We start from the raw sequence: 12960 nt of genomic DNA, 5'->3' as shown, positions 1-12960 counted from the left end.
TATATCATTCAATCTTCTCCTCCCTCCTTGTTTTCCATTCTTCTTCAATAAGCATTCCATGCCCTGTGCGCATGCCAAATCTTCATTGGGCTTTGTTTGGGTTTTCTTTCCATTCTTAGAGTATTGCTTTCCCTAAGAATTTTTGTATTTCTGCAAACTATGTGGTTCTTTCTCATTTGTAGCAAATCATGATTTGCTGCATGTCGTGAGCAGAGCCGGCTAGAGCCGGGGGTCAGACTAGATGGCCCGGGCGACCCCTTCTGACTCGCTCTGTTTCTATGTTTCTATGATGTTTTGGTTTTATGTAGATAGGCATTTGAAAATTGAATTAACTATTAGTATATGTGCTATTCTGTAAGGCACCTGGATTCAGAGCTTGGGGATGGACAAAGAGTACAGTCACTCTACACTTCTAGAACAAGTCCCTGGTTAAGTAAATATTGAGGTAAATATTGAGGTCCTTTCTTTGCTAGCCTGAGTTTAGATCACACCCCAAATCTTTGTGTACTGGATAGGCTTTTGAATGTGTATTTAAGCTAAAAAGTAGAACATCATACCTCTTTCTTCTCTCTCCTGCACTTTTTTAATGTAAATAGCACTGATGAAAATCTTTGTTTTCAGGATCATAATTATGGAGCCCCTCCTCCTCCAACCCCTCCTGCTTCTCCCCCTGTTCAGACCATCATCCCTCGTGCAGAACTGAATGGCCTACACTCTCATGATGAGGAGAATTCTGGTGACACAGAGAGCTCTTCAGAGGCAGAGTCTATTCCTAGCTGGTGTCACTGCAGTCTTTCCCAAGATGGCTTCCTCATCAAATGTGAGAAGTGCAGGTAAGATTTTGCCCACAGATAGCCTGATGAATGGGGCAGGGAGGAGCATGTATAATAGATTTCTCATTTGCTCAGTAGACCTTCCCCTTGACCGCCTATTGCCCCATTAATATGGGAGGTAGTCAAGAAACTAATTTGCATTCAGTCAGAAAGCAGCATTTCACAAAAAAGCCAAATCCTGCAATAAATTTTGTATATATTATAATTCTCCAATAAATTGAGTGCAAAACTTCAGACCAAGTAGTGAAATGATCCCTGAAAGGCCATATCTACTTTCCTAGTCACACCTCCTTCATTGTGTGGCTTGCTGGCTTTTTTACTGTTTTCCTCCAATTCTAAAAGGTAGATATGCATCTTTTAAGGTTTAGTGCTGGTGATAAGAGGCTTGCCCTAAAGTGTGCTGGTATATTTGTTTCCCCTTTTGCCTTTGGACCTGTTTACTGCCACAGTGTGGCCCTTGAGAGCTCCAAAATGGGATTTGATCCTTGGGTTAAAAGAGGCTCTGCCCCCGTGGTCTCCATTTCATGTGTTTGAATTAACCAATTGTGGTTCTTCGTTGTGGCCTCTGTACATCACACATAGGGGTGCTGTGCCTGCGCAGTGCCTTTGGCTGGAAGATTGCAAGCTAACAGTTTTTGGCGGGAAAGCTCCGCTCCCCCTCCCCCATGGCCTATAAAGAGCGGAGCATCCGCTGTTTTGTTCAGTCTTTGCGACCGCCGTTCACTGTGCCTCGTGCCGCTTTCGACTTTCGCTTAGAGCTGTTACCTTGCTCTCGATTGTCCTTCTTTCCCAGTTTTTTCTTCTGAAACAAGAAACAAAAACCTTGCTCCCAGTTCATTGTTCCTTGTAGTTTTTCTCTTGTCATTTCTACTTTCGATCTATCTATCTAAAAAAAACAAAAACAAAAATATATACTTACCCTCTGCACTATCCCTCTCTTCTTATTATTCTGCGATGGCGCAGTGAGCGGCTTTCTGCAAATGTGTGGACTGCGGGTCAAAAATGGCACCAACTGACCCGCATGACCTATGCCTCCTCTGCCTGGGAGAGGGGCATAGGACGGATAAATGCGCTCATTGCCTGGCCTTCTCCAAGCAGGCCAGGAAGAACCGCAAAAACCACCTCTGGAGACTCCTTTGGGATCGGGCTCTGATGCAATCAGACCCGCTTGTTGCCATCCCAAAACCTGGCTCCGCTTCTGTGGCCCCACCCTCACGGCCTTCGGATTAAGGTACGTCTGCTTCGGTGGCTCCCTCTGCTTCACCTAAAAAGAAGCATGGAAAGCGGAAGCATGCCGAATCCGAGAAGTCGGCAGGCATAAAAAGGCCAGGAAGTAGAAGGTCTCCAAGCCTCCCAAGAAAACCAGGAATTCGGACCATCCGGACCATCCCCGACATCGGGACTCGGTTCTGATGGGCCCCTCGGTACCGGTGGCACTTACGGTACCGACTCCGCCCGAACCGGTCCTCCAGGAGGCTATGCGGATAACCCCTCGAGGGTCTCCCCGCCATGTGGTTGACCTGCCTGCACCCCTTCCAACTCTACGAGGTTCAACATCCGACGGGGAAATCCAGGATTCCCCTCCTAGGACGAGGTCACCGACACTCATGCCCGCGGTCACAATGGAAGCGGACGTTGGACTGTCCCCACTGGGGAGCCGGAAGAGCCCCTCTGTAGAGCAATGTCTGGAGAGCTGGCGTCGCCCCTACTACCATACTTGGGGTGATCCACTCTCCGTAGGGTACTACCCTGCTCTCAGGGCACGATCCTCTCCTCCATCCCGTGAACAACCGCGCTCATTGGATCCGAGGCGGGTGTCACCTCGATCCTCACAGGGTGGAAGCAGCCACTCCTTCTCCCTGGTGGAGTCATAATCTTCGGCCCCACCCTACTACGGGGCCGACTCGGAGGTCGACTCAACCTCTCCGGACGTCGCTGTGACATCCCAGGGTCCTGCATTGCCTGATGAGTCCCACGTCTCCTTCGCGGAGCTGATGTCTAGACTTGTCCAGTCCCTGGACATCGATGCTGCCCAGCACCCGGGACCGACGACGGACAAGTTCTGTGATGTCGTCCGCGGAGAGCAATCGACATCCATTGTCCTGCCACTCAGAATCACCTTGCGGCAGGCGATGACGCAGCCCTGGGACTTGCCATCACATCCTCAGCCGACGTCCAGGAGATATGAGTCGATGTACAGGGCTCGGGAGGAGGACATCCCCTTCCTCCTCCGACATCCCAAACCGAACTCTGCGGTCGTCGAATCCTCCCAGGGCAGAGAGGTGAGAGGGCACATGGCACCGAGAGATAAAGAGGGCCGAAAAATAGACTCCCTGGCTAGGGAAGTCTACGCTGCTTCAGGCCTGGGGCTCCGTATATCAAATTACGAGGCGACGTTGGCGAGGTATCAATACTTTATTATGCAGCACCTGCACAACGTCGCCTCCACCCTCCTGGACCACCAGGGTGACCTCGCGAAGGTCCTGATTAAGGAAGCCATGCAGGTCACGGTGCAGCAGTTATCCACGGCGAGGCACCACGTGGATACTGACTCATGGGCCTTGGTCGGTGCCGTTTCTCTCCAAAGGTATGCATGGCTTTGGAATTGTAATTTTCCAGAAGAAACCAAGCGCCGGATTGACTGACCACAAGCTCAAGAAGCTTCATGAATCGAGGATGATGGCACGCAGGATGGAGATACAGTCCCACGCCAGACGTAAGTGGTCCTGGAATCGTCCATCCTACAGGCAATCATATCAACTGAGGCAGCAGCCACAACACCGCCAGCAACAGCAACAGCAGCGCTGCCGTCCTCAGTCCCAACAGCGCTTCCAACAAGGCTGCTGTCTTTTCGACAATCAGAGGCAACGTTGACGGGACTGGCGAACCATTCCTCACGCTCCACCAATACCCACCCCCCTCTCATCTGGGGATCGGCTTCGAAGCCGACTCCCCATTTGGGAGTCCATCACATCTGATCGGTGGGTATTGTCCATCGTTCAACACGGCTGTCAAAAAGAATTCAGCATAGTTCCTCCGTCGAGTCCGATCCGGTCCACTTCATGTTCACCGGTACTGCTCAGTGAAACACATCAACTTCTTCGTAAAGGAGTGATTCATCAAGTATTCCCATCTGACGGACTTCACGGATTCTATTCCAGAATTCACGGAATTCTATTACTTCACGGTCCCTAAGCGGGATGGTTGTCTACGTCCGATTTTGGACTTACGGAACTTAAAATAAGTTTATTGTACCAAAAACGTTTCGTATGACTACCCTTCAAAACATTTTGCCGTTGCTAAGGACAGAGGATTGGTTCGCCTCATTGGACTTGAAGGACGCCTACTTCCATATTTCAATTCACCCAAGTTACAGGCGTTTCCTTCGTTTTGCGGTTGCAAACCAACTTTATGAGTTTACAGTTTTGCCTTTTGGACTGGCTACGGCTCCGAGGGTTTTTACCAAGTGCATGGCTCCTGTCTGTGCCTTCCTACACCTCCAGGGCATACAAATTTATCCATACCTGGATGACTGGCTGTTGGTGTCGCAGTCCAGAGAAGGGCTCCTTGCGGCCATCCATACAACTTGTGCCTTGCTCAATAGCCTAGGCCTACATATTAATACCGAGAAATCTTCTCTTCTCCCAACACAGACGCTCACCTTCATTGGAGCCCGCTTGGATTCGACGTTGGCAAAAGCCTTCGTCCCTCAGGACAGACAACAGACTCTTGCTCGCCACATCCATCGAATCCGACGAGAGGGAATGGTCCCGGTGAGGTCTATCCAGAGGATCCTGGGGCATATGGCTTCCTCAGTTGCCGTAGTTCCACATGCCAGGCTTCGGCTTCGCCCACTGCAACTCTTTTTCAACAAGGTGTACCATCCTCAAAGAGATCCGCAGTCGAGACTGATTCAGATCCCAACTTCCGTGCTTCACTCTCTGCGTTGGTGGTTGGAACAGACCAATCTTACAATAGGAGTCCCCTTCAGGGTGCGACCTCCTACAATTACCCTTGGTGCCGACGCGTCTCTTCTAGGATGGGGAGTGATATGCTCCGGCCTATCTACCCAGGGTACGTGGAATCATCTAGAATCCACGAATCATATCAACTTCCTAGAACTACTGGCAGTTTTCAAAGCCTTGCACTCTTTCGAGGACATCCTTCATCATCAGATTGTTCAGATAACTTCGGACAATATAGCTACCGTCTTTTATCTGAACAAGCAAGGGGGAACAAAGTCACCGACTCTAGCCAGGCTTTCTATGAAAATTTGGGACTGGTGCATCCGGAGACACATCATGCTGATGGCTGTTCATCTAGCTGGTGTAGACAATGTGCAGGCAGATCTTCTCAGCAGGCACATGTTCACCTCTCACGAGTTGGAACTGGATCCCCGTACGCGCAACCACCTTTTCCGGCGCTGGGGGTTTCCCGATGTGGACTTATTCACTACCCAACAGAACAGGGTGTGCGAGGCTTACTGTTCGAGAGCAGGAATCGTACACGCATCCCTATGGAACGCATTCATGATCCCTTGGAACAATATGAACTTCTACGCCTTCCCTCCAATCCCTCTTCTGATGAGGGTCATAGCAAAGATAGTGCACGACCGAGCATCGGGGATACTAGTTGCCCCTTGGTGGCCACGTCAAGCGTGGTTTGTGAAACTACTCGACATCTCTCGTGAGGAATTTCTTCATCTTCCATCGCTCCCATATCTTATAACACAGATGGACGGCACACTTCGCCACCCGGATTTGCTCTCATTGAACCTAACAGCGTGGTGAATTCGATGATTGATGTTCCATCGGTGCCGACGACAGTTTCAAAAGTTACGAATCCGACAGCTTCTACTAATCCATCGGTACCGACGATGACTTCGACCACCTCGGATCCGATTGTCAAACCCAATCACTCGGCTGCTTCCCCCCTCTCTGGTCTCTCTGTACTATCCGGTTCGAGTCAAGACCCGTCGAATCCGAATCCGATGTTTTTGCACCCTGATATTCAGCATATCATCGACTCTGCCTTAAAGCCGTCCACAAGGAAGTCATATAAGGCTAAATGGAACCGTTTTTCCGCCTTTGCCGAGTCGCGGTCATTCTCTCCATTCCTCTCATCCATTCAACAGATTCTTCAGTTCCTCCTGGAATTGCGGACCATTCCAGACTGAAGCCGTCGTCCATTAAAGTGTATACAGCTGCAATAGCCTACTACCGTGGCTTAGTCGACGGATCACCTCTGTTTTCTCATCCGATCCTCAAAAGATTTTTGAAGGGACTATATAATCTTAACCCATCAATTAGACCGGTTATGCCCACATGGAGCCTCTCTGTAATTCTACAGGCCCTTATGAAGGCCCCCTTCGAACCTTTGGCGACGGTGGGTCTTCGATTGGTCTCTTGGAAGACAGCGTTTCTTGTAGCTGTCACTTCAGCCCGGAGGGCCAGTGAACTTTGCGTGCTTCACATAGACCCTCCTTATTTAAACTTTCACAGGGAGAAGGTCGTTTTACGCCTCGACCCATCTTTTTTGCCTAAAGTGTCTACACCTTTCCATACGGGACAAGACATTGTGCTGTCTGCCTTTTTTCCATCACCGTCGACTCCATTGGAAAGATCTTTGCATTCACTCGATGTTCGCTGTTGCTTAGCCTTCTACCAATCGCGAACAGAGTCTATTCGACGATCCAATAAACTGTTCATCAAATATTCTGCTAGGGATCAGGGCGATCCAGTCACTCTGCAGAGACTTTCTAAGTGGATAGTCCACACTATAGTCTTATGCTATCAATTAGCTAAGCTCGAACTGCCTTCAGTTCCTCAAGGCCATTCTGCTAGAGCTGTTGCAGCCTCGTCTGCATTCGCATCCAGGGTCCCGATTGATGACGTCTGCCAAGCCGCTACTTGGGCGAACCCTTGCACCTTCACCAGGCACTACCGTCTCGATGTTCGAGCTCGACAGGATTGCTACTTTGGTAGAGCTGTTCTCTCCTCCGTTCTTCAATGAGGACACCTTCCCTTCTCCTTTATGGCAAGCTTGTTAATCTACCCATATGTGTGATGCACAGAGGCCACGACGAAGAAAAGCAGATTGCTTACCTGTAACTGATGTTCTTCGAGTGGCCATCTGTGCAGTCACACAACCCACCCGCCAGCCCCGCTCGGTGTCGGTGAGTGGACACATTCATCGGTACCGAAAGTTTCCCTTTTTTTCTTGGTACCGATCCCTTTTTCCTATCTCATACTGAAATTTTTTCCACAAGGGGGCGCACGTTTGGTCGTCAAAGACTGAACAAAATGGCGCACGCTCCGCTCTTTATAGGCCATGGGGGAGGGGGAGCGGAGCTTTCCCGCCAAAAACTGTTAGCTTGCAATATTCCGGCCAAAGGCACTGCGCAGGTGCAGCGCCCATATGTGTGACTGCACAGATGGCCACTCGAAGAACATCAGTTACAGGTAAGCAACCTGCTTTTGCTGATACTTTCTGAGCATCATAATATCTGAAACCATGCCTCTCTGTAAATTAGGTGTGAATGAGAACAGGTCTAGGCTGCATAGAGAAGGACAAATCTGTTAAAAATACTCCAGGCCATCACTAGATCGACCAAGGCATTTAAATGATACAGCTTTGCACTCTCAGTTTATCTCCACAATTATACAGGATAGAAATATGCTCTTTTTAAAACTGAAAAATGAGTCTCTTGGGCAATATGGACATTGTACTGGTTTCAGAATGCATTATTTGCTAAAGAAATGCCTTGAATATAGATACATGAAGTTAAGATTGCCATTATAGTCATTTCTACTTTATGTAATTCTTCAAGAGCACCTGGTATACAGTGCCAGCTTCAGGTTTCTATCATCCTTTTGCAGGGGAATTGGCAGGGGGAAAGTGATCAGACTCCACCGCCGGAAGCAAGACAACGTGTCAGGTATGTTCAGAACTGGCAATTGCCAGCAGACTCCTGGGACTTATGAATGAGGAGTTGTCCTGATGCAGACTTACTCTTTGTTATGCCTCATTGCCTCTAATAACTCATTTCCATGATGAACACTACTTGCCCTTTCCTCATCTGCTTCACACCTTAAAGGTTAGGGTAGGCACATTGGAAATGCTGAGGGGGCAGATGTAGAGCAAGCTGTCATTGTGAGACATAGGTGATGGGTCTGCATGACCTCTCCTTCCCAGGAGAGAAGTATAATTTCAACTCACTTTGAGGGCAAGCAGAAGATTTTTCAGGACAAAGGAAGATGCCAGTGTGATGTTTCTCACTGCAGGTGGAGACAGCAGTGCAACTGAGAGCTGGGACGAGGAGCTTTCTCCCTCCACAGTGTTGTACACTGCCACACAGCATACCCCTACAAGCATCACTCTGACAGTCAATCGAGTTTGCAGAGCTAAACCCAAAAAGAGGAAAAAGAATACCGAGAGAGCTCGTACTGCACCAAAAGCCAAAAAAATCAAGGTATGTGAACAGAGATAGCTAACAGCAAATCCATTGTTGTAACAGATAATTTGAGTTAAAAGGAACATATTGAGCTCCCTTATACTGAGTCAGATGGTCCCATTTTGTCTAGTACTGTCAACAAACCATGGGGTTCTGTTCATGTGTAAACTAGGTCAGTGACGTTGTTCACATGACACAGTGTGGTTTGTCATGCGTTATTTAACCCATGCTGAGTTGTGTCTGTGGGCACTACTTATCCGACACTCACTTGGGACTTGTCATCATGCAAACCCAGTGAGTATGGATTATGTGAGGATTAAACAGCTGTAGCTGAGCACATGGTCTGTTTTAGGGTTCTGTAAGGGTTCTCAACCCCCACTCAGCAGGTTTTACATGACACAACTACTGGTGGGAGTTGAATATGCTAAATGGAAGCGATTCTTGCTGCAGTGATGTAGTGCACTGTTATGATGTGGAAATGGTCCCAGTGTGTTCCACTGCTGCCTGAAATGTAGTCTGGTCACTGCACATTTGGAGTGCCACTCCGCCACCTTATACTGAGCTGTAACTATGGCGGAGGGGGGAGAGGGTCAGTGTTCTTTGAGATGTCCTTTTAAAGCATTTTACCTATGGGGATTTATTTATTTAAAGTATTTATATGTCGTCCTGTCACAAAAGCCTCAGGACGGCTCACATAGATAAAATACAATAAAATATAACATAGATAAAATTATCGACCCACACTGGCTGCATGAGATGCATGAATTTACCCAATTATTTAGTAAAAAAATAAGCTGGCCAATCTGTTCCGGCATTCTAGCCAGTCAGTGTAAAGGCAGTGGGATAAATCCTGCATGCTTGGTACTTTAATAAAAGTATCAACGCGCTCTGAAACAACTTTAAGCAAATTACTTGTATTTAGAGCTTTCCAGTTTCGCATTAACCCCCACTCTGCACAACACCTTACCTTCTGGTTCTTCTCCCACAAAATTACTTTTGGATTAAAAGTCTGTAGGCTGAAAACTATGCTTTGGATTTGAATACAGCAACGTCTACTAAGTCTAACTATTCTTGAGATTGTGTATACATGTGAAGTTGTTGCTATAAAATTAATGAAACATTAAAGATTTTCTTTTGCTTAACTTATCCCATTCCGTAAGGACATGAAACAGATCTTCAACTTGGGTGGGGCTTTTGATACCCAAATAAAAGCAGAAGATTTCATTCTGCTGCTTGATAACTACAAAAATGACATTGGGGTGGAATACTTCCATAATGCTTGATGTTGTGGCTCCCTTGCTCTTCTTGCAGATGCTCTTTGCCCAATTGATTTTTGCTCAGTAGGAAAGTTATTTGGCTGAGACTCAGCACAAGTGAAACAAGTAATCCATGTGTGTGGACTGAAGAGGCTCTGGAAAAGATGATTTTCAGGGGGCATGGCTGTCTCTTCCTGAAACATACATTTGTTCAGTTCTTCTCACCTTAAGTATTGTAAATTCTTGGTCCTTCACCTTTGCAGTTTAGAAGCTACAGCATTTATTGAACATGAGCTCAAATGTATAGAGTATAAACACTGATGGCTGTTTGTCTTGTTTTGCTGACAGGCTTTTAGAGAAGGTTCACGGAAGTCTTTGCGGATGAAGGTGAGTAAAACAGTGTTTCTAATCCTGTTGGGCACCTCTGCAAGATCACCCAAAACATGCTTTATAGGATGATCACTGATCTATACCTTATATAGGGTATTGTATATATTCTGAAAATCTTGGTCTGTGATATTGTTTTAATGTATTTTGTATTCAATGTTGTAAGCCGCCCCGAGGCCTTGGCAAGGGGCGGCATAGAAATGTTTTAATAAATAAATAAATAAATAAATAAATAAATAATATACAGTGGTACCTTGGCTCATGAACTTAATCCATTCCGGTACTCTGGTTGTGACCCAAATTGGTCATGAGCCAAGTTAAATTTCCCCGTAAGGTTCAATGTAAATAAGGATGATCCGTTCTTATTTTTTTATAAGAAAAATTTTTTAATCAGAAAAATGTGAAGCAAAGTGACAAAGAACAACATAGATCGCAGCTATCACCCCACCCCACCCCAAGCACGAGCACAGCCATCTCCCTGCCCCCCAGCACAACCGTGATCCCACCCGTCATCCCTGTACACGCCTGTCATCCCGGCGTGCGGGGTGGGGGGAGAGAGACGGGCGCAATCGCATGTGCACTTGCGGGGGGGTAGACGGGCGCAATCATGCTGGGAGGGAGATGGCCAAGATCGCGGTTGCACTCGTGCAGGAAAGACGGGCGCGATGTCGGCAGTCTCCCCCCTCCCAGCATGATTGTGGCCATTTCCCCACTTGCCACTTGCGGGGGTGGGGAAATGGCCACAATCGCAGTTGCCACCCAATGTGGAGTTCGTGAGCCGAGTCTAAATTTTTATGAAATTTTTGTTCGCGACCCGATTTGGTCATGAACTGAGGTGTTCGTGAGCTGTGGTACCACTGTATAGCTGATTGTTCTTCTACCCTAGCTCCCAAAGACGCTGCTTACTGAGCATGTGAAACCTTAGCCTATGTGAATCCCCATGGTGGTTTTTTGAACTGGTCCAAAAGAATTGTGGCATCATTTTTGTGAGAGGGACATATTTAAAGAACATTTATATCCATATCAGAGGTAACATTTAGTCTCCTGTGGGATATGCTTGAAGTGCATGTACAGACTCTGCATACCAGTTGTCATTTATGGGTGCCGGGGTAGAAGAACATCAGGAACATGGAAAGCTGCCTTCTACTGAGTCAGACGTACAGATGTCCATCTAAACCTAGTTTGCTGATATTGGTTGGTAGTGTCTTTCAGGAATTTCAGGCAGAGTTCTTTCCCAGTTCTACCTGGTGATTTTGGAATATTCATAAAGAACAAGCGCTCTGCCCCGAGCAATAGTCTTTTCCTTGAAATTGCCAACCAAAATGCTGATTGAGGCCAAGGCTTACTTAGAATTAGATGCTTTTTTTTTTCTAGTTCTAGGTTTTTCTATCACAAGCAGGCCAGTATATTACATAGAGCCTTATATCTTTTAGCAATGGAGTTGATTCATGTTTTCTACAGAACTCTCCTTCAGAAGCCCATGCCCTGGATGAGAATACAGCAGAGGGGTGGGAAAACCGCATCAGGCTCTGGACAGATCAGTATGAAGAAGCCTTCACTAACCAGTACAGTGCTGACGTGCAAAATCTCCTGGAGCGTCATATAAATGCCAATAAAGAATTTGTGGGCAAGGCTGCAGTACTGGATACAATCAATAAGACAGAGCTGGCTTGTAACAACACAGTGATTGGATCCCAGATGCAGGTAAAGAAGTAGATCCAAAAGTAGGGATAAGCTATCTGATAAGCCAGTGTGGTACAGTGGGTAAGAGCATGGTCCTGGCACTCGGACAGTCTGGGTTCTAGCACTTGCTTGGCCATGGAGCCAACTGGGTGATTTTGGGCCGGTCACAGACTCTGAGCCCAACCTACCTCACAAGGCTGTTGTCAGGATAAGTTTGAGAGCAGCAGCAGGAGAATGATGTAAGCTGCTTTGAGTTCTTTAATGGAGAAGGGTGGGATATAAATCCAAGGAAGGAAGGCAGACCCAGGTTTGAAAAATGCTCTTTTGCTCCTACATGCAAACCATCATATATAAGTGCAGCTCAAAAAGATACGAAACAGCCCTTTTCTCTGTGTTCTATTTATCTGACTCATTAAGTAAAATTGTTTTCACATGTAAGATTTTCCTTGTCTAGCAAGCAGTGCTACCTTGATTTTCCTCTACTTATATCTTCATTTCATGCATTCTGATGGACAATGGATAACAACAACCCAAACGTGTTAAAGTGCATACAACTGTTGTAGTTAAGTTATTACCCTCTAAGGCAATGGTTCCCAACCATTTCTATGCACCATGCCCCTAGAAAATGTTTGATTTATGTTCGCACCCCCTACAAAAGTAATACCACTTCTTCATCGTCAGATTATTTCTAATTTGAACCACAAATTGAATTGCATGCAGTACTGCGGGTGAACAAATTGAACTCAAATAAGCTTTTAACTTAGTGCATAAAATTCAAATATTAATTGAGCAATTAGAAAAAATGGTACACAGTAAAACCAATCCCAATTGTGAACATAGAATTCCATTTTTCCCCTTCTTTGTTCCTCCTTCTCATTCATGATTTTGTCAGAACATGGAACTTCCTTGCTGATTGCGATCCACAGGTCTGTCGTAGGTGATTTAGAAGAGCTTGTCTTGATTGACAAAAGAGAACTGAATCCAAATGCAAACAACAACAATAATTAATTTTATTATGATGATCATTTTTAGCAAAAAACATAAGATTTGCCAGTTTTGACAAATCTCTATGTGGCCTTCCTCTTCGTTGCTTCCCCTGAAATGCCACCTCGCACCCCCTGTGGGTGCAGGCACCCCACATTGAGGACCCCTGCTCCAAGGTTATGCACAAGTCATATATACGCAAGTTTATTACAGTTGTCTGAATTACATTGAATAAAACGAAAATATGCAATGCCTGAAGACTAGTGTCAACACCTGTGAGAGATCCCAGAGCTGAAATCCACATCTAGCATTAAAATAAAAACACCAAATTTTAAATTTCTAAATTGGTAAGAGTGTGTTTTTA

At 46.4% G+C, this 12960-nt stretch overlaps 1 protein-coding gene across 7 annotated transcripts in view; it reads left to right on the top strand.

Annotated features, from left to right (window-relative positions):
• SETD5 (SET domain containing 5) overlaps positions 1–12960 on the top strand; it is a 71946-nt gene that overhangs the window by 33145 nt on the left and 25841 nt on the right. For all 7 annotated transcript variants that reach the window (XM_044452135.1, XM_044452129.1, XM_044452132.1 and 4 more), the window contains 5 exons: positions 622–833; positions 7712–7770; positions 8117–8304; positions 9891–9929; positions 11391–11633. In XM_044452135.1, the coding sequence (XP_044308070.1) occupies positions 622–833; positions 7712–7770; positions 8117–8304; positions 9891–9929; positions 11391–11633 (741 nt within the window). The remainder of the gene's footprint in view (positions 1–621; positions 834–7711; positions 7771–8116; positions 8305–9890; positions 9930–11390; positions 11634–12960) is intronic.

The sequence above is a fragment of the Varanus komodoensis genome, unplaced genomic scaffold (assembly GCF_004798865.1).
Source record: "Varanus komodoensis strain SLA01 unplaced genomic scaffold, ASM479886v1 scaffold6_4, whole genome shotgun sequence".
In the NCBI taxonomy this organism is placed as follows: domain Eukaryota; kingdom Metazoa; phylum Chordata; class Lepidosauria; order Squamata; family Varanidae; genus Varanus; species Varanus komodoensis.
This window is presented reverse-complemented; position numbering and strand designations above follow the sequence as displayed.